Source organism: Gymnodraco acuticeps, unplaced genomic scaffold (genome assembly GCF_902827175.1).
Source record: "Gymnodraco acuticeps unplaced genomic scaffold, fGymAcu1.1, whole genome shotgun sequence".
Taxonomy (NCBI): Eukaryota; Metazoa; Chordata; class Actinopteri; order Perciformes; family Bathydraconidae; genus Gymnodraco; species Gymnodraco acuticeps.
The window spans coordinates 1,698,988-1,719,459 of record NW_022992150.1 but is presented as its reverse complement, the minus strand read 5'-3'; the positions used below and the strand labels follow the sequence as shown (position 1 = coordinate 1,719,459).

General features: G+C 38.8%; 2 protein-coding genes across 4 annotated transcripts; one reads left to right on the top strand and one right to left on the bottom strand.

The window, feature by feature from the left end:
• The first annotated feature begins 1,166 nt into the window (after positions 1-1,166).
• Positions 1,167-10,451, top strand: rnf121 (ring finger protein 121). 2 transcript variants are annotated; one of them, XM_034204150.1, is made up of 9 exons: positions 1,169-1,314; positions 3,596-3,633; positions 4,058-4,199; positions 4,489-4,643; positions 5,262-5,369; positions 7,402-7,522; positions 8,063-8,196; positions 9,306-9,407; positions 9,918-10,451. In XM_034204150.1, the coding sequence occupies exons 1-9, from the start codon at positions 1,237-1,239 to the stop codon at positions 10,036-10,038; spliced, it is 999 nt and encodes a 332-aa protein (XP_034060041.1). In that variant the 5' UTR covers positions 1,169-1,236; the 3' UTR covers positions 10,039-10,451. The 2 variants fall into 2 exon arrangements, with proteins under 2 accessions (XP_034060042.1, XP_034060041.1); XM_034204151.1 differs by lacking the exon at positions 5,262-5,369 and having other exon boundaries at positions 1,167-1,314.
• A 3,634-nt stretch (positions 10,452-14,085) lies between these two features.
• nlrc3l1 (NLR family, CARD domain containing 3-like 1) lies at positions 14,086-19,765 on the bottom strand. Of its 2 annotated transcripts, none has more exons than XM_034204148.1 (7): positions 19,677-19,765; positions 18,436-18,700; positions 17,587-17,688; positions 17,318-17,395; positions 17,113-17,221; positions 16,775-17,015; positions 14,086-16,297 (listed from the first exon to the last, which is right to left on the bottom strand). In XM_034204148.1, exons 2-7 carry the CDS (start codon positions 18,624-18,626, stop codon positions 14,667-14,669), a joined length of 2,352 nt encoding a protein of 783 aa, XP_034060039.1. In that variant the 5' UTR covers positions 18,627-18,700; positions 19,677-19,765; the 3' UTR covers positions 14,086-14,666. The 2 variants fall into 2 exon arrangements, with proteins under 2 accessions (XP_034060039.1, XP_034060040.1); XM_034204149.1 differs by having other exon boundaries at positions 19,646-19,692.
• Between the last annotated feature and the right edge of the window lie 707 nt (positions 19,766-20,472).

Below are 20,472 nucleotides of genomic sequence, written 5' to 3'. Positions count from 1 at the left end.
GATGTTAACAGCCTCATGATAACCTCATGTGTTTTTAACTGAGGATAATACCTGTGTTTAGTCTAGAAAAAGGTAAATGTGTGCATTTTATTATAAAGTTGTGTATATTTACAGACCGTTGCAAAAACTAAGAAGCTTATAAACATCAGGTTTAAAACTAAAAGAGCTTTGAAACACAATGAAAGATGTTTGGAGTTGTATTTGAGTTATTAATTTAAACTTTTTGTCTAAGAGATGCTGATCTGAAACCGTTGTTACATACAGTTACGGCATTTCCTGTTTCTGCCGGAGAGAGGGGAGGCCGTCCCAAATCTTGCTGCTGTATTTACTCCCTCCATCTGACAGGAGGGAGCCTCGTTGAGCTGCGAGTGTGGCTACAGACGGAGTTCACTCCATCACGGAGGGGTAGGGTCGAGGGAGTGGTTTGGGATTGGGCCTCAGTCAGATTTATAAACCAATCAAAAATGCATCATCGATCATTTTACAACTTCCGGTCTCCGTTTCCGGGCCAAATCCGGCGCGATATTTTGTATATCATCTAATTATCCTGTCTGATTTCAGCAGCAGGGTTGCTTCATGTGGCTCTTTGTTGCAATGCACAAATATCCAACAAGGGTTTGTATAGAAGGCGTGACTGACTGTTTGTTGTGCAATGCCTTCCTTACACGATAACTCCGCTGGTGCATGTTTTATATGCTATTAATACCTGCAATATCAGTCTACTTGCAAGAGTCTACTTTTTTAATGGAACATTTTCACTTTATTGACTCGTGTAGACAATGTTTTACATCGTGTGTTATTCCATGGAGTTATTAAAGCTTTACAAATGAGTGACATTCATTGCAATTATCATTGTTTTGAGTAGCACTTCTAAAAAAAGTTGTTCCATTAGAAAAATCGTATAAATACAACGACATTGATATAATACAGTAAATATGATCATGAATAGTTTATTTGTATTAAATATATTGATATAAGCATCTAATTAATCCGTTTACCCCTTTCATTCAAGCTATGGCTTGACCTCAGACTTTACAAACAAATACAGAAAGCCAGGGCTTTACTATTTGATCACATTTTCATATATTTGACCTACATTTAAAAACAAAACAAACATTTGACCTACATTATCTCCGACTTTTATTTTGAAAGAAACTTAACCAAACATGACCGGAAGTGCCACTCAGGATTGTTGCTAATGCTAATGGCCCGGAACGGTAAAGCAGCACTCCGAAGATGGCCGGGGTGTTTGAGGTGGAGGTTGATGGTGTAGAGCATGACCATGGACTCCCGCATCACGATGAGCCGCACCAGGTGAGAGTTATTGGCCCCAGCGACATGTTATGACAGATAAACAGATGGAGGTGAATGTATTCTGGGGTTCTAGCTGCTAACTCGTAACTCAGTGTTAGCTAGCTACTCATGTTACTCACGGGTTTAGCTTAACATAAGCAGCTTGCTACTGTTTAGACATCTGTTACCAAGCATAGGTATCGTTATGGGGTTTACATACAAATGTATTTCCATTGCATGTCATAAATATCATTTCGTTATAAAGGCAGTGCCATCTCCCTAACAGCATTAAGCTATGCTAAGCTATCTAGCCGGCTAACGTTTATATCATGTAGTTGTTTTCATCTGGTAAAAGAAGCTAACACGCTGTTTAAGAATAATTATATTGGCATTTATAACACATTTCCACAACCATACGTTCAGAGAACTCTACACATAAAGATGATGTGGCTCATTAGGTCAAAGGTCAAGTATATGGCCTTTTCTGTGCTAAGGTGCACGATGTGTATCAGTGTCAAGCCACAGGGAAGCATCCAATCCACTTCCTGTGGGGTTTCAATCATCTGGTCAAACCAAACCTGGATGTCAAGCTGACCACAGCAGGGGCTCACAATGTGAAGGGAGACCCCAGAGTGCACTGAAACAGGTGTTAGCTTTTACAGGTGTCATTACTCATGCAGACGCAGAACACCATCACGGCTGCCATCACAATAGGCTGGCAAAATACACTGAAGATCCTTGTGTTTGGTTCACTGATGATTAAGGTTTCTGAATGGAAATCTGTAACATTTAGACTTGATGTGCTGTAGTGGCAATTTCTTATGTTACCTTATATGGTAAAAGCAAATGCTTCTAAAAGCATTGTCTAACACTACTGTACAATTTCTTCTATGTGCTGTTTTCTGTGCATACTCTAATGAGGGTTATTATTCTCAAGCGCTTCAAGGCCACAGAGCTGATTTGACTATGTTGAAACTACTCCTCTTCACACAAAGTCACACAAGAACTTCCATATTCTGATAACCGTTATACTTTCTACAGCTCAAGGACAGGTGTCTAATAACAATATGAGACATCCGTGTGAAAGCAGATTTCTGAGACGTTCCGCCTAGCTATACAAAATTCTGTCTGCCGCAATAGTCACAGAATAGCAAAGCTTATATACAAGATAGCGCGCTATCTTGTATATAAGCTTTGCTATTCTGTGACTATTGCGCACACTCTTCCAGAATACTCTGTACTCTGTGAGACCTGCGTCTTCGAAGCTTCGAATAAAGAACCAGAAAGACAACTCTGTTTTTTTTCACCATTTATTGTTTGATCATTCTGACTTGTCTATCTCCACAGTATTGACTAGGTCTAAGATTTCCGTAACAGGGCCCTGATGGCTATTTTTCTCTGCTTATTATTATATCAAGTGGTAAGAAAAAAGGCTCAAATGTATTCATCTGCTGAGCAAAACATATGATGCATCAAATATATTGTTTTTATCCCGGGGGGGGGGGGGATTGGATTTCGTAACAGTCACTCAGTTAAAATAAAACAATGAAATATGTATATACATAAAGAAATTAAAGTAGTGTGCATGTTACACTACATATGTGCAATACATACAGTGTTCTTATGTTTAATAAAAGGGCTAAGATCCTTTTGCAATTCACAAACATACTGGCATTATGGATTGAATCCTATCTTGTCAACATGTAAAAAGGGGCCAATGAGGACCCAGACAGAAAAACGTACCTATCAGGCTGTGTGAATTCAGTAAGAAATATTTGTGTACCCAGAGTTGGATACTTACAGGTATAGGCACTGTCAGCCTTCATTGGTTTTTTTTAAGCTCTAAAAACAAGAGAACACTTAATCAGCTGCTGGCTGTTCATTTCAGTCATGGTTAAGTAGCTTAACAAGCCCAACAACTTGGGAGGGAGTGTACTCACTAAACAAACTTGGACTTGCACTTTAATAACCTCACCCTTGTTAAATATAGTTATTTGGCTTTGACACGCATTGCTGCACAATTGGTTGCTTTATCTGCTCTGTAATTGATATGCGTGTAAGATTTGGAAGTTTAAAGTCAACCGGGTGAGAGTTGATGTACAAAACAGTGATTTGGTGCTACTATAATTACAGTTTCTGTGTTGGAACGTGATTCACGCAGTGCTCTCCGCTAAAGCAAACGACAGTTTTATTTTCTCCGTGTGATTTGAGGTGTATCATTTTCTGTTATAATCAGTTTGTTTACTTTAGTTGATACAATGTCAACAGTATTGGTCATCATTTGTCTTTTTCCTTTCTTTAGTTGGATTTGTCCAAGCTTTCCCCAGAAGAGAAGTGGAGGTTAGTGTTTTGGACACACTTTTAATGCATTTATTTTTGCAATGTATATATGATATATATATAAACTGCACTTTGATAGAAGGACCACTTATCGGTTAAACACACATTCTAAATGCAGAATTACTCTTGCAAGCATTTTTATGAATAATACACAATGTTTTTGGTATAGAAAACAACTTCAGACATTATAATTTAAAATGAAAAATATTAAGATAAGAGTTCTTTACACCCACTATTGACATATTAAAAACATATCAGAAATGCTGCAGTTTGTTTACAGTGACTGCCATAAGGCGATGCTATTGTGCAGGGCTGTGATGCACACCTTTAAGGGCACACCTATCCTGAGTTTGTTATGACGACAACAAACACTGTGGCTCCCAGCTACGTAACATCAGTTGAGTATTGCATCATCTTTCCACAGGGTGGAGCATGCAAGAATGCACGCCAAACACGAAGGTCATGCGGCCATGCACGCCGAGATGGTGCTTATCCTCATCGTCACCCTCGTCGTCGCACAGCTAGTCCTCGTGCAGTGGAAACAGAGACATTCAAAGTCATACAATGTAAGACACACACTGTGTGTGTGTGTGTGTGTGTGTGTGTGTGTGTGTGTGTGTGTGTGTGTGTGTGTGTGTGTGTGTGTGTGTGTGTGTGTATATATGTACTAGCACAGTGTTTCCCTCACAAGCATACGGCAACACATGGTGCATCATACAGTATATATCCATCAATACTTGTTCTCTCAATGAAGGAGGCATATGGTATTTCCCTTCCTTACAGTGTCTCATGCTGGTTACTGTTTCTCCCTGGCGTTCATGCCTCCTCTAACGTCTGCCCTCTGCTCCCTTGTAGCTGGTGACTCTGTTCCAGATGTGGGTAGTTCCTCTCTACTTCACCACCAAACTTCACTGGTGGAGGTTCCTGAGCACGTGGTTCATCTTCTCCGTCATCACAGCGTACATCTCCTTCCGTGCCACTCGCAAGCCCCTGGCCTGCACCACACCCAGGTATAATAACCCTCATACACACATAATCAAACCCTTTCAATTCAAATGCCTTGCTGTTATGCGGAATTAACCGTTTGTGATACTGACCATGGTTTTAATGGTTTTGCTTTTTTTTGTTGACTTTTTTCACAATTTGATTGCTTGTTCTGGTTTGCTTTTATTTACTTAATTTAAGTTTGTTTTTTTGTAAGGGGCAGCTATAACATCTCGCTATAAGTATTTAGTTACATATAAAAACAATTGCATGGTTGGCTTAGTGTGTAGGGAAATTGTGCAGAAATGTCGGCATAGTGCCATCTCCTGGGAGGTCAAGGTGCTTCCATTTCTCTGCTTTAATGTCACAAGAGGTAATGGCAATTCATGCTGTTCCTTTTTTAATGATAGTGATATAGCTAAAAAAAACTAAACTGGAGAGAATTGACTCATTTTTATTTCGATTTTTAGCCAGACCATAGTCTTCAAGTTTCTTAAAGATATTGTTTTTATTTTGTGTCAACATTACTAATAATATTTCTAATATAAAATATCATTTTTCGTTTTAGTGCTTCAGTTTTATTTTATTATTACATCCCTGACTGGCATACACTGACAGAAAAGTCCTTGTCTTTGGTTTGGCAGGTTGGTGTATAAGTGGTTTCTCCTTCTCTACAAGATCAGCTATGGCACAGGAATAGCCGGCTACACTGTGGTCATGTTTACACTTTTTGGTATCAACCTTATATTCAGGTATGTATTGTTAGTTTCATATCTTTTCAGTGGTGCTAAATGAATCATAATATTGTATTTCACTGGATATTTACTTGCACAGTTAGAAATAACTCAAAATGGTAGGCTGCTATTGACAGGAGCTGTCATCTTTTTTTCAATTTTTAGGATGTTTGAAGTTCAGCTTCTTCTGGTTCTTTGTTCTACATGTAGCATTTAGTTGTCTTTTTTAATACCTTTTTTGATCATCACAATATCCACCAGTTACTAATTGCTCTTCCGTGTCGTCTTTTTCTAAGTCTTTTATGAGCTGACCCTGTGGTTGGTTGCATTTCATTTTGTGCATTGAAGCCCTACAAGAATTCAGCACGCAGAAGGGTGACTTAATTTGACTGATTTAGGCAGGAACAAGAGCAAATAACTCTTTTGACTGCCTGCTTCATGGTGTTTACATAATCCATAGCTGGCCTCAGGTGTATGTGTACAAAGGTTACCTGTGGTTGTGTGAGAAGTCACGTAAAACACAATGTGATACCTTTTATTAAAAACATTTCCTCTGTAACAAAATGATATACACACGTGCGTTGTTCTCTCAGATACTTCCCTTTAGGCAATGACAAAGATCTATTCTGTCTGTTTGTAAAGGTCAGAGAAATTATGGTTTGTCTGCTTCTTACGCACATGAAGTGGAAGTTGCTAATTTTAGCGGAGTATAAAACAGGAAAATGTCCTACTGTAGTTAACCCACATGAGCAGGGTGGTCCAGGCATTTTTCAATGAGGGCCACAGACAGAAACTCATACAAAGGGGTGGGCCACTCACTAGAGGTGAGGTATATTGCCTCATATGTTAAGTTATAAGTTAGCTAAATCAATCAAATGTAAAACAATTATGCTTGATACTTGAATATGCTTTAAAGGTCCCATGTTTTGGCCATTTCTACTGATCATAATTCCATTGTTGAGGTCTACTAGAATAGATTTACATTGTTCAATGTTCCAAACTCACATTGGTTTCTCATACAGCATCTCTGTAAAGTATGTGTATTCACTCTCTGTCCTACACGGCTTGTTGGAGCTCCTGCCCACCCCCCTCCCTATGAGCCCACTGTGCTCTGATTGGTCAGCCCACTCTGTTCTGATTGGTCAACCACCATTACAGCTGGACATCAGTGATTATGTGTTACAATGGCGTTTGTTAGCAACCAGAAAATGACACCAGTAAGGACAAACAGATGAGAATGCTGCGTGGGGTCTGGGTGCCGTGTTGGCGGGACGTTGCGAGGCTCGCTGCTCCGAGGAGCGGACAGTGTGAGCTGGATTACTGGTGTGGTTTCCTGGTTGCTGCGTGGGGTCTGCGTACCATGTTAGCGGGACATGGCGGAGCTCAGCCTGAGCTCCGTGGTCTCGCGCTGGCATGGCACTTAGTCTATATCCAGCATCCAGGGAAACACAGCGGGAAATCCACCTCACACTGTCCGCTCCGGGAGCCTCGCGAGGTGGACTCCTGAGCTGCTCGGGAGTCCACCCTGGCAGAGGGTGTGCCTATTGTTCTATAGCTGTGGGCCAATTGGTCCAGACTTAGTGACGTCAATAGGCCCCGGAAGAAAAAACTAGAATAGATTTACATTGTTCAATTTTCCAAACTCACATTGGTTTCTCATGCAGCATCTCTGTATAGTATGTGTATTCACTCTCTGTCCTACACGGCTTGTTGGAGCTCCTTAACTGACAGTTTCTTAAATAAATGGAAATGTAACGTATGCCTACTTATTTAAAACATGGACTAATCACACGGCAAAGAGCTCCACCTAAATAACCAATGTATCGACTAAAGATGTGCAGGTCCCACAATGTTCCACTTCCTACCTAGAAATGTTCTCTAACGTGAACATTTCCATCCATAAACATCTGAAACTGAGATTTCCGGGTACAGCTGATCATTAGAATTATTGTAGCCCATATGTTTTGTACTTTTTTTTTTTTTTAATGAATTGAATTAAAGCTAACGTTGAACCCCTCCTGAGCCGTGATGCAGTGCCTTCTCTCTGCAGGATAAAGCCAGAGGACGCGATGGATTTTGGCGTCTCACTATTATTCTACGGTCTGTACTACGGGGTCCTGGGGAGGGACTTTGCAGAGATGTGTGCAGACTTCATGGCTTCCACTGTTGGGGTACGTAGACAGACTGTAGGCCCCAAGCTGTGGGGGTAACAACTGTAAACTGAAGCAGTGGTTCCCAACCGGAGGTACGGGGACCCCTAAGGGTACTTGAGGGGTTTGCCGGGGGAGTAGAAAGATTAGGGATTGCAATATATTTCCACACAATAAAACGTTTTTAAAATCTATTTTCATAGTCCTTGTGTCCCGCCCCTAGAACTATCAAAGCTTATGAAAGACAAGCAAGCTCAGGTGTCTCTTAAAAGCTTGAGTCTTAACAAAAGATGTTGAAACTGCTAGAAGTGAGTCTTTTATTATTTGTTCACTCACAATAAGTGCAAGCTTAAATACATTTGTATTCAGGGTTATACAAGTGAATTTCATCTAAGGAGCAGTTGGGTTAAATACGATTTACTAAGGCTTTACACAAGGCAAAATGCAGGTGTATCATCACAGAGTGAGGGGGTTCTTATAGAATAGAGACCAGCTCAGGGTTACGAGACACTTGGGAACCACTGAGCTAAAGTATCACCTCTTTCTCTCTTTGTTTTCCAGTACTACAGTGCATCTGGCATGCCAACCAAGCACCTCTCTGACAATATCTGTGCAGTGTGTGGGCAGCCCATCCTCGTAGATGTCAGCGAGGAGGGGATTATCGAGAACACGTACAGATTATCCTGCAACCATGTGTATCCTTCCTCGTGAGAATCGGACATATTGTCATGCAGCTATATGTTTTATCAGCGAAAGGGATGTCGATCTGCACGATGGGGTATTCCATGTCTATAAAAAGCTTTCGTCATGGTACACTTTGTGACTTTATTGTGTACGCGATTGTCTAGGCAAAAGGGAATTAGTTAACCTGACCTTTATGTCTTACTGTGGATGTTATGAGTCTGTTCATCTGAAAATGCGCATTACTTCCCTCATTGTTATCTTGTGCAGCTTCCACTGTAAACAACAGTGAATTAAATCATAGAGCCATAATGTTAATCCGCACGATGATATTATTGGCTGTTGCTTCCACAATGTTTTTGGCAGATGTGCAAGAAGACGTACAATATCGTACACTGCCATTTGTATAATGGAACGTTTATTTATATATTTTATGTTTGATATATTTTTGTTTTGTTGGTTTTATTTATTTTTATAGTCATTTGAACTTTTATCCCTTTGAGTTTACTGTGGAAAATGTGTGGTTATCTTACACGGTTACTGCCAATGGTGACAGCAAATTGTTCAGCTGCAAAAGATGATAGAACGCGATTAATTCGGCATCAACATTTTAATACTGTTAATGCAAACATTTAAATAAATGTATTCCCTCAAAACTAGACTTGGAGATCCACACGAAAAATCCACAATTGTTGGTTTCTACGAATTATATGGATATCTCTCTTATTTTTGTTATACACATTTAGTGAATCATTTTGTGTTTAGGTTCAGAAAGTATCCAACAAATAGAAATATGGAATACAATATCGAAGATTGTTTTACAAAAAGAAAGAAAATAACTTTATAGTTGCGACTTGTATTTTACCACTGTAACATTAGTGCCTTGTCTGCCAGTTAAATGTATTTGACTTTAAACTGTATTTAAGGTCAAGTAACATGACTGTTTTCTAGAACTGTTTTGGTTTTTCAACAATATTCACCCAACAGGTGAATCCACTGTGGCTACAAATATAATACAGTTTATATTTCAACAATAAGGTTATTTTGTTAGTAATGACATTTTGAGCCAGTGTTTGAACCGACCCTCACATATTTCAGTGCCGAGCCTTAACTCCACATCCAGATTCCATGAGTTCTGCATAAGAGGATGGTGTATCGTCGGAAAGAAGCAGATGTGTCCGTACTGCAAAGAGAAGGTGGATCTGAAGAGGATGTTCAGCAACCCGTATCCTTCTTTTAAGTTTTTTATACATGTTGGCTTTCCCTGTTGTTTTTCTGTGCTGCATTATTAAAAATTGTAATTTGCATATATATCGTTACAAGTTAATTATAGATATCATTAACAGTGCAGTAATATCCACGTTCAGACTGCATAAAAGATAAAACAAGTGAAAGTAGGGCCTGAAACCTAAATTGGGTGTTTTCACAGCAGACATTCCAAGACGTGTTTCTTGTCACTACGGGGGAACTTTTGACGGCAAAGTTTTGTTGCATTTTTCAGACAGCTCATTAAAGGCGTGGTGAAATGAGATGTGAAACATTTATAGGTTATATATATTAGGTTCCTGTTCCTTTTTTTTGTGTTCACAGTTGACACTAAAGATGACTGTATCTCTTTTCCAGAAACTGAAAGTGGTTTCTTCCGCCTCTTAATCTGTGTTTTATCCGCTTTAATTGGCATCCAGCCATCGTGGATTGCTGTTCAAGTTTTTTCCTTAACCCATTTTCCTTTTAGCTGGGAGAGGCCACATGTCATGTATGGACAACTTTTGGACTGGCTTCGGTACTTGGTGGCGTGGCAGCCTGTTATCATTGGATTTGTGCAAGGCATCAACTACGTCCTGGGTCTGGAGTGACCTGCGGTGCAGAAAGGGACAAAACACGCCACACGGAGATGATATGCACTGGCTCAAAAGACTGAGGGCCTAACATTGAACTAAAACACCAATAAAAGTGTCTATACTTTTTGTGTATATATTTATAGGCACATATTGTCTGTATTTACAGTTTATTTGAATTTTATTGGTAAATCTCAATATGGATGTCAGTCAGTTTCCCAGGATTTGTTTCACACACTTGATAATTGTTCGGTGCATCTTTCAGTATGGCCTAGTAAAGCGGTTCTAAAAATCATTAGGGGGTGCTTTTTACTAATTTATGTCTTAAGTGTTTGTTTATTCTTAGTAAAAAAGATCCTGCTGGAGTTTGACTTTGTCCTCATGTCTGATGGCTATCACACATGAGTAATAAAGATTAAATGGAAACACAAGTAATATATAATCCCTCCCTCTGTCTCCAAAGTACACATACACACATTTATGTAATCATTTGTTTAGCCTTTTAACTCTGAGTCATTATTTTGAACTTCAGTGACATGAGTACGTTTCATACGTACAGCCTCATGCATCATATGCCAGTAAGCACCGTCATTGTGGGGAAACAAATCTGAAACGGAGGATTCCTCACAGGAGGAGATGAGATGAAACTGGATGTTACAGGATTTCAAAATGACGTCACTGTCTTTATGGACACTCATCCATACCAACGTGGAAAAACAGTCACATTTTCTTTGACCTCCAGCCTTTGTACAGTATTTCTTCACTGGGTTTTCATTTAAATTTGAGGAAGTCACTTTTTTCGTTGCCAAAGTTACCTTTTTTGACTTAAAGGGTCCCCAAACTTACTAAAAAAAAATATATATCACTTGTAGAGTTATCCAACCATACTGATTTGTTACAGCTGTTTTCTTTGGAACTACTTTCTAGCAAAGAAATAGTATTTTTTTACGTGGTTGACTGATATCACAAAGCTAAATAAAAAACCAACTGCATTGCGCAACACCACTAGGTAAAAGGGAAAATATAGATTTTCTTTATTTCATTAATTTTTTTATCTGCTCTGAAAATGCAGCCATCTACAGTACGAAGCACAAACCAAAGCTATGATACGGGTCAATAAATGTACTCAAGACATTGCCTCATTATTTTTTTGTATTCACAGAAAGGGAATGAATGCAAACAAATATAACAGGCCTTTGATTTAGTGATATTACTGTCATCAGTGTGTGTACTGGTGTAGAAGTCGCTATCAATGGTAATTAGGTTTGTTTTAAAGCTGAGTCATTTCCCCCTGGATGTATTATTTGGACAATTAATATCACAAGACCTAGAATTGTGAATTAGTGAAGTTGATTTATGTAACCAGTGTGTGTCAACAAACAGGCTGTAAAGCGTGGGCTGTTTCTGAGGAAATCCCCATGTACCACATGTACACGCATTGGGTTTTACTAGGATTAGGGAAGTGAATTATGCTGTTGGGTATATATATAGTACTCCCAAACCGCAGTCAATACACAAACGACCTAACTGAAGGAGTCGATATGAATCTGTCATCCGCCGTCAAAGGTATGATTACTTAGTTACCAACATCAGTCCTTTTCAGTGTATTATGGCATTGGTTGAATATGTTGTGTCTCTTCAACAGCTCTGGGTTCACTGTGTCTGCTGCTTGTAGATGGATTTCCAGGTACAGTATATTTTATGGTTGATATTAAGTCTTATTAATATGTGGTTATGTTTTTGTGCTGACATAAATGTGATCTTCAGTTTCTCAGAATGAACCTCCAAAGATCATTGGGCCACATCATGTCAAAATAAAAGCTCATCCTGGTATGTTAACACAAAAGACCTGCAAATGTTGGGTATTTTCTATGATGATTGCTTTCAAAGATATTGATATTGAAGTGACTGTTATTTTGTATATATTGATTGTTGTGTTTTTTATCTTTATGTGTAAATGTGTATATAGGATATACATATTCTATATATCTTTTTTTATACATATATGTGTATTGTATTTTTGTATTCGGGATTGTTGGAAACGTGATTTCGATCTCTCTATCTGTACACACAAACTGAAAGATTGACATTAAAGTTGACTTTGACTTAAAGGGATCCCTTATTATTATTCAAGCTTTACTCTTGTTGTGTATGACTGGATGTATTCTGACTTACAGGTGAGAAGCTGTTTCTTCACTGTGAAGCGTTTGCCAATTGTACAGATGTGACACTCATCTACTGGCTCGTCAATGGCTCGTTCCCTGAAGACCTGCTCAGCAGTGGCAGAATAGTAGAATCAGAGGAGTGAGTATTATAAGCTTTGGTGGAAATGACCACATCACAGGGTACAACATTGAAGGGGACTTGTGTCGTTAATTATTGATTTAATATCCTGAATCCAACCTCATGCTGAGCTCTAATGACAGTGTTTGTTTTAGATCGTCTTTAGATGATGGTACGATCCTCCAGAGGAGTTTACTGTTGAGGAACGTCACGTCAGAAGACTTCAAATCCACCTTCACCTGTGTCGTGACGAACGACGCCGGAACGACCCGAAAGCGTATAGTTTTAAAAGTTAGTAAAGATTGTAACGTAGGGAGGAAGAGAACACACTGAATGTCACTACAGTTTAAAGTGGTTTTCTGTAAGCCATGTTTTACTTGAGAACAATTTCATATTTCAGTTTCCACTTGTCTGTCATTTAACTATTCTGTTTTATACTGTTGGGTAGGAAAAATGCCAAAGAAAGGTTGGATGAAGAAATGTACAATGTTTAGGGTGCATTCAGTTCCACAGTAACTTACTTTGATGGCTTTGAATAGTGTTAAGGGTCATTCCAGAATTGGAGGACATTTCATGTCCCCCATATAAAAAATCTAATAATCCATGCCCAAAAAGCTAAAACATGCACTTGTTGTGTTAAGCATACTTGTCTTGAGACAAAATGTATATAAAGTTGTAGAAAAAGTGGTTTCAAAATATTATTTAAATGATCAAATAGCTCTCGAACACCCCCTAAAATGGCATTTTTCTCTTATCCCCGCTTCTTGGTGACCAACTTGCATGTCAAATATAACATTTAAAATAGGGATTTTATTTACTTTTTTTGGTATTATTCTATTGATATATGTCTCTTGTAATGGCAAAATAAATTTGTTAAATCATAAACACGTTTTAAATAACAGTAATTTTGCACAGAAGGTGTGTCCCTCAACATGCGTTCAACCCTGTTACCCAAACCTTTTTAGATAAAAACAAAAAAACTGTAAATCAAATGACACACAGGAAGTGACATCAGCAAGCCATGTGCTAGTGCCATGGGTAGACCAAACCTAAGTCCTCTCTTTTATTTTTCATATTTTTACAATCTTTTCAGTCTTAAAAGAGTGTGGCACTCTGACCCACTCAACCCTGTTACTCATATTATCAGAATAAAGCATATTAATTTCAATATAATTTAATATATTTCTTTCGTTAAATATCCAAGTTTGTCCTTGCCTTGAAAGTAGCATTACATGCTACATCTAGCAATAATTCCTGAGGTTAAAGCTCAAATTAGCATTGATTTTCAACCCTGTTACTATAATTAGAGTAACAGGGGTAATTGATGCCTTAGCTGGGCAAATAACTTTTTTTGATGGTTTATTCATTATTTTTCCTAAATACATTAAAAAAAATTATAAAATAAAAGGTTCATTTTTCAAAAATGTTGGTGTCTAAATTGTCCTCCAATTCTGGAATGACCCTTAAAATGTCAGAGTGAAACTAGAATATACTTCCATTCTTCTCGCAGCTTTTTGAGGATCATCCTCATATTGAAACATTTGATGTGGAACTGACTTCACCCTAAATAAGTGTCATTTACACAACGTTACCTCACAAAGATACAAACTGACTGCAGATTATATTAAATATTTAAACACTTCTATATTTCTTATCCATGTTTGTGTAACATTTCAGTATTTGTTTTGTTTGTTTGCAATAAGCCAGTTTAAATGTGCATACTTTGAAACCATATCAAAATACTTTCCATAAAGTTGAAAATAAATAAATTCACTCACAAACTCAAGATGACCGTGATTTATGGTGGTTTCCTTAGAAATGTATTGTTAATTTTAGCAATTATTTCAAACAGATAACTTTCTTAGCAATGGGTATCACTGTTAGAACAACCCTTCATATGTGGTAGTGATAAGAGGAATTAATTTATAGCACAGATGCTTTTTACTTCAGCTCTTCAATGTGATTACTGCATTTCAGACAAAACACAAATGTAAGCAGCCAATAAGCAACATAAATTAATCAACCAAGCTGCACTGCAAAATAACTCCTTTTTAAAATTCAAGTCAATTATTGCTTAGGTGAATAGTTACGGATTCCATGATATAGTGTTAATAATACAGTTAAAAAAGACACATCAAGACCAAGGCAGGAACACAAGCAAGAAGTTGTCAATGAACAACTAGAAAGCAAGAATAAATGTAAAACATAAGGCCCCTTATCATCTTTCACTTTCATTAATGAAATTCAGAAGTGGCTTCAGATATAGAGAATTGTCTGTCACAGGATGAAATCAAGGCATTTTTCGAAAGAAACCAGTCCCTCTGCAACCGGTACTGACAGCTCCTGAAAGAGAAGTTCACCAACTACTGCTGCACATGTCTTTGAACTGTCTTCCATCTTGATGCTGCCTCTGAGGCTCTGACACCCAGCTCCTCCAGGCAGCACTTCAAGTTGTCTATCCTGTTCGGGTGCTGATTATCTTTGATCCTCTTCTTGATCAAGGCAGCAGCGTCCTCAGCGACTGTGAGCCACTTTGGAGAAGGTGTGCAGAATGGTTGGAGAAGGTCCAGGTTGGCTTTAAGAGTTGTTCCGAGCAGGAATCGCAGAAAAATGTCCAGTTTGCCGTCGTCGTACTGCAGGCTTTTGTCCACAGCGCTCTTGTAAAGCTCCATTGGCTTCTGCCCCTTGAAATACCCCTTGAACTTTTCTTTCAGCGGCGGCTCAAACAAGTTCTTCCCCTGGTTTCTGAAGGAGAGAAACACATAAAGGGCAGCCAGGTACTCCTGCATGGTGGGGTGGATAAAGCTGAGGACTTTCTCATGACTAAAGAGATGAGGCTTTGTCACAAACACCATGCACAGGCCGCTGTTATTCACTGCTTCCTCATTGTCCAGTTCATGAGCTTCCCATTCGTATCTGTTGAGCTTGAGCGTGCCTTTTTCCAGCATGTTGTAGGCCAACTTTCCAAGTACCATGAGGAAGTCTCCCCCGTTATCTGGGCCCCAAGGTGAAGCTCCTAATGTGCGGTGCTGACCTATGAGTGCCAACAGCAGCTTTGTGTACATGTAGGTGATGCTTCTGGGCAGCTGGGCCTGTAATCCCTGTTCCTTAAATATGCACTGGTACTCATCAGCCACCAGGGAGCAAAACAAAGGCAGGTGGCACATGATGCGGAGGGTTTTGGAGGAGTGGGTATACTCAATAACTCGAGCTGCTTGATCTGGGTTCGGAAATCTTTTTTTGAAGTACTCGTCCTTTTCAGGGTCGCTGAAACCCCGCAGTTCAATCTCATCGTAAAACGTATCGTAAGGAATGCAGCTCCTTAATCTGGGCCGGGAAAAGACCAGGTATATGCCGCGGTACAGCAGCCTCGCTCTGAGAATGTTGACCACGATCGTGTTCAGGGTGGAGATCTCTGTGTGGTCAGTGAGAAGCGAAGTGTCTTGAAAGTCAAACGGCTCTTTGTACTCCTCAAGACCGTCAAAGATAAGCATAACTCTACACTCATCGCAGGTATAATCATAATCCCTCAGTTTTTTGGTTTCCGGGTAGAGTGTTTGTATTATTTGCAACAGCGAGACCTTAGAACCCTTGAACTTGTTGAGTTCTCTGAACGGCAAAGGAAACATAAAGGTCACATGTTTGTGGGACCGCCCTTCAATCCAATCGAGGATTAACTTCTTGATCGCCATAGACTTCCCTGACCCTGCAACTCCTGTGATCAGCGCCAGCTTTACGTTGGTCTTCTCTAGCCTTTCAGCGCTTATGAGATCCTTAGTAGAAATCTGTTCCACTGGTTTACTGCTGTTGGTGTCCAGCCTGTCTATGGTCCTGACCTCATGTTCAACATTTGGGCCATTATTAGCTATTGAGGTTATGTCCAGTTTAGTGAAGAAATCGTCAAGGGGCCCTCTCTCTCCCTGCATGGCTGAATCATCATCAATTTCTCCGTATGTCTTCTTCAGAGTCTTGCACAAATCGTAACGTACTTCGTCTGAAAAATGATAAATGTGAATGAAAATATGCAAATCTCACATTTCTTTCAAACTGAAAAATGGACAGGGAAGACTTTAAAGGGGACATATCATAAGCACATGAAGACGGGGTACCTTAAAACCCACATACTATGAAAAAAGACAACCCTGTCAGTGTTCTGTATGTTTATCAGAAAATATAAGATTCAACCAGCGATTCAGATTTGGTAACTATCCTTATGTCAAATGCAGGTTTGTACCCACAACGGCTAAAGAACTACCTTTGGAAAACCATATTTTTAGCACAAGCGAATCAGAGCGTTCTTTTTCTGAAGGGGGGCTTAAAGATAAGGGTGTTTTCAGAAAGAGTATTAACCTAAAAATGAGAATGATATATCCCTTTTAATTTAATTTGACTTTGACTATTACTTCTTTTGCCTTGTCTCCATATTTTGCTGTTGATTCTGTTGTTACATTGACTGTAAAGGCCTACTTACTTCTGAGGCACAAAGACTGGAGTAATTTCACCAGCCTTCTTTCCTTAATACTCTCAAGAAGCGTCTTGGTGATCTGCAGCGATACCTCCAGGTTGTAACACTCCAGCAACCGATCCACAAGGTCCACTAAGTCCAGGCTTTGGGGAGGAGTGTTGAATGACTGTGGGTAACGCTTCCAAAGCATTACTTTGAAAAACAAGAGGTGGTCTTCGGACAGCTCCCGAAGGATTTCACAAATAGCCTGATTCCAAATGAAGGGTTGAATTCAATGATGTGATTTTCAACTCAATGTTTTTTTATTTAAATTCTTTAAAGTTCAAATAGAAATGCAAACTAACCTTGAAAGTGAATTCCACGGTCAGAGCAGGATGCTTGAACTCATTTGGGTTGTGCTTTAACACAGGTGTGTCAGAAACCTCTGTGGCAGTTTCATCTTTGTTTTTCACCCTGGTTAAAGCCACAGTAGAGACAGAGTATTATAGTGTTTGTTTAGTAATCACACCGTGCCTTGCAAAGGTGGTTGTTCTTGGGAATGATTCTTACTTGGGAATGATCTTTTCACAATCGTCGCTGTCCAATGAGTAGCAGCTGGAGTAAGAATCTGCTCTTCTCAGCTGGAGCCTAAAAGCAAGACAACAAGAAAGTGTAAACTTTATTCAATGTAACTACCAAATGTCATGAGAGTATTCCAGCCTTTAAAAAAAGGAGAAAGGGAACAAGGTGAGGGTGTATCTTGAGGTGCACAGCTGCTCTCCAGGTTAATCGTGATCAATGCACGACTTAATAGACTGAGTACTTTGTCTTGTTTGTACCTTGTGGGGGATCCTTCTTCGCCGTCCATGTTGCTTAAATTCTCTTCACTTGTCATTGATCCGTAGCTCAGAGCTGGAGAAAATGCCTGCTCTACATATTGCCTGAAAAAAAAGAAGCATGGCAGAATGACAGTGTGTTAATTACCGAGTAGCCACATAACAAGCAATCACACTCTTCCATAATACATGTCAGATAAGCAGCTCATGTGAAACCTTTTCCTCAAGCAGCACCGAGAACATTAAAGTCTGGAGAATTTGAGTTGGGGAAAAGGTCTTATTTATTATTATTGGCTTTGTGCTAAGCCTATGAATATGTATCTTTTGAGAGTTGAGTGGCGTTGCTAACACTGAGACAAATCTTATATTTCCTTTATTAACAAATACACAGACAGGTATAGATCACCCACTCAAACCTGTAATAAGAAACTCAGATGGCTCAATATAGCTATAAATGTTTTTTTTGTTTGTTTTTTAACACTCTAGGCTTTTCTAAAATATTGTATATATATATATATATATATATATATATATATATATGTATATTTAATGAGATACAGTTAACACATTGAATTAAGGGTTGGGTATATTACACCCAACTGGATTAGATAAGAAGTCAAATTCTTCATTCAGTTCATTAGGGGAACCGCAGATCTTCCCATTATCCTTGCTGCTACACAAAATGATTAAATATTGGTTTGACTTGTTCGCAGAAAAAAAGCAATAAGATAAGGCTAGATGTTGTTTATATGTTTTAGATTTGAAATAGTCCTTCTAACATAACTTCACAGTATGACGACCCTACATTGAGAGGAAGGATATTTAGGGCTCATAAGTGAAAAATCTCAGTACCAGTGGCTGGTGTCCATTGGAGTCTGATCCAAGTGGAGTGAACGTCTTCTCTCAGGGATGTAGAAGATGCCGTCATCCTCATCAGACTCACGCCGCCGCCGCCGTCCTCTACCAGACACGGCCTCCCCTATGGAAGAGCTGTCTGACAGCGAGTCCATCTCATCCATCGCCGCCATATAACTATGGTCCATCTTGTCATAGAAAGGGTCAGCCAACGACTAACATGTTTCCCAGGGTTGGTCTCTAGGCAGTAATGTGTCTGTACCTGCAGAAGAACAAACATGGGAAATAAGATATATATCAATTCTCAAATTCTCTATCAGGGTATAGAGGTTTCCACCAGACCGGATTTTCAGGTTTCTCCAGTTGGACTCTGTTTCGCATGTGTGTGCAGTATGCTAAGATAATGCATTACCTTGAAGAATAGAACCATTAAATGCAAGGTTACAGAAATGTCCATGTATTGTTATTGTATTCAAATTGACATGGCATTGATGGCAATGAAAGATGTAGTATAATCATTTAGATTCTACTCAATGGTAGATAACAGAATACAAATTAAATCATTTCCAAAGCAACAACAATGTAATAACCTAGCTTCATAGTAGGTCATATTATTTAACGGCGTTAAACAGGGTTGTTTAACCTGCCTCAAGACTACACGGTTTCCTCCCCATATTAACCTAGAGGTGCAGTAATGGGAACAATGGGAAGCTAAATTAAAAAGTTACACGTGTGTGACTGTGAGCCTCTGGGTCGCTCGAGAGATCACGTCACCATATGTCAAAAACTGTAGCTGCATTCATGTTCAGTCGGACGAACTATCAACGATGTATACATCCAAGCTGTTAACAGAAACAACTGTAGCAGCTTTAGCTAGCATAAATGCTATTTCATGGTATTTTAACTGCACTCTTCGGTCTTGACTTCTCATGTTGATATATCAGGGGCATAGTGTCTGTCCTTCTGCCTCTTTCTCCTTAAATCTTTATCACATGATGTAATCTAATTCCAAAATCCCTTTTGATACAACGTCAGCTAGTTAGTTAAACTTGAAGTTAAGTAACGTTAAATACTTTGATTCGGGAATGAAAAGACGTACGAATAAAGGAAGTGAGTTTTACGTACATTTATAACATTAATTTTACTATGGGAAAATACGTAAATATCAAAGCATGTGTAATTATATAAAAACATTATTGTTACTTACTAAGTATTGCAACTAATGGACGTTAACTCACCTTTGGTACAGTCCAGAGGTACAGTCGAATCTTCAGGAAGTCAAAGTTTCTTCTTCTCGCCTGAACTATCGCGTGAGTAGCAACACATTACAAAGCAGTCTGCCATCTAGAGGCCGGAAGTGTGAACAACATGCTGCCTGTTTGAACGGGTTTGAACCATAGGGTTTGAACCGTTTGAACATCCTTGGTTTGAACAACTTGAGTACATTACTATGGAGGACGGAACATGACTTAAGTATAAATAAATAAATGTATGAAGAAATACAGGAATAAATAAATAAATACGTAAATAAATAAATAAATACAGGAATAAATAAATACAGGAATAAATAAATGACGAAATAAATACAGAAATAAATAAATGTTGAAATGAATACACAAATAAATAAATAAAATAATAAATGCATAAATAAATGCATAAATAAATATGGAAATAAATACATCAATGTATAAATAAATAAATAAAAGTCGAAAATAAAACAGAACACACGTTATTATATATCTTTCATTTATTTCTACATTTACGCAACATACATTTATTTATTTATGTATTTATGTGTCCGTATGCTAATGAGGTGGGCGGTCCTAACCTCAGTCTGAAGCAGGATTGGTTACAGGAGTGTGTGATCATTTCTGGCAGAGGGCTCTACTACTAACGCCTGGATAACCGCGCTGATTCGAATGCAGGAGCTTTACTGTTTAGCCCTTATCTTTATACATCCATGGTTTATCCACAGTTGTAAGGTTTATTTATGGATATTGATTTAAGAGCCATTGGAGATCATTTACGATCATT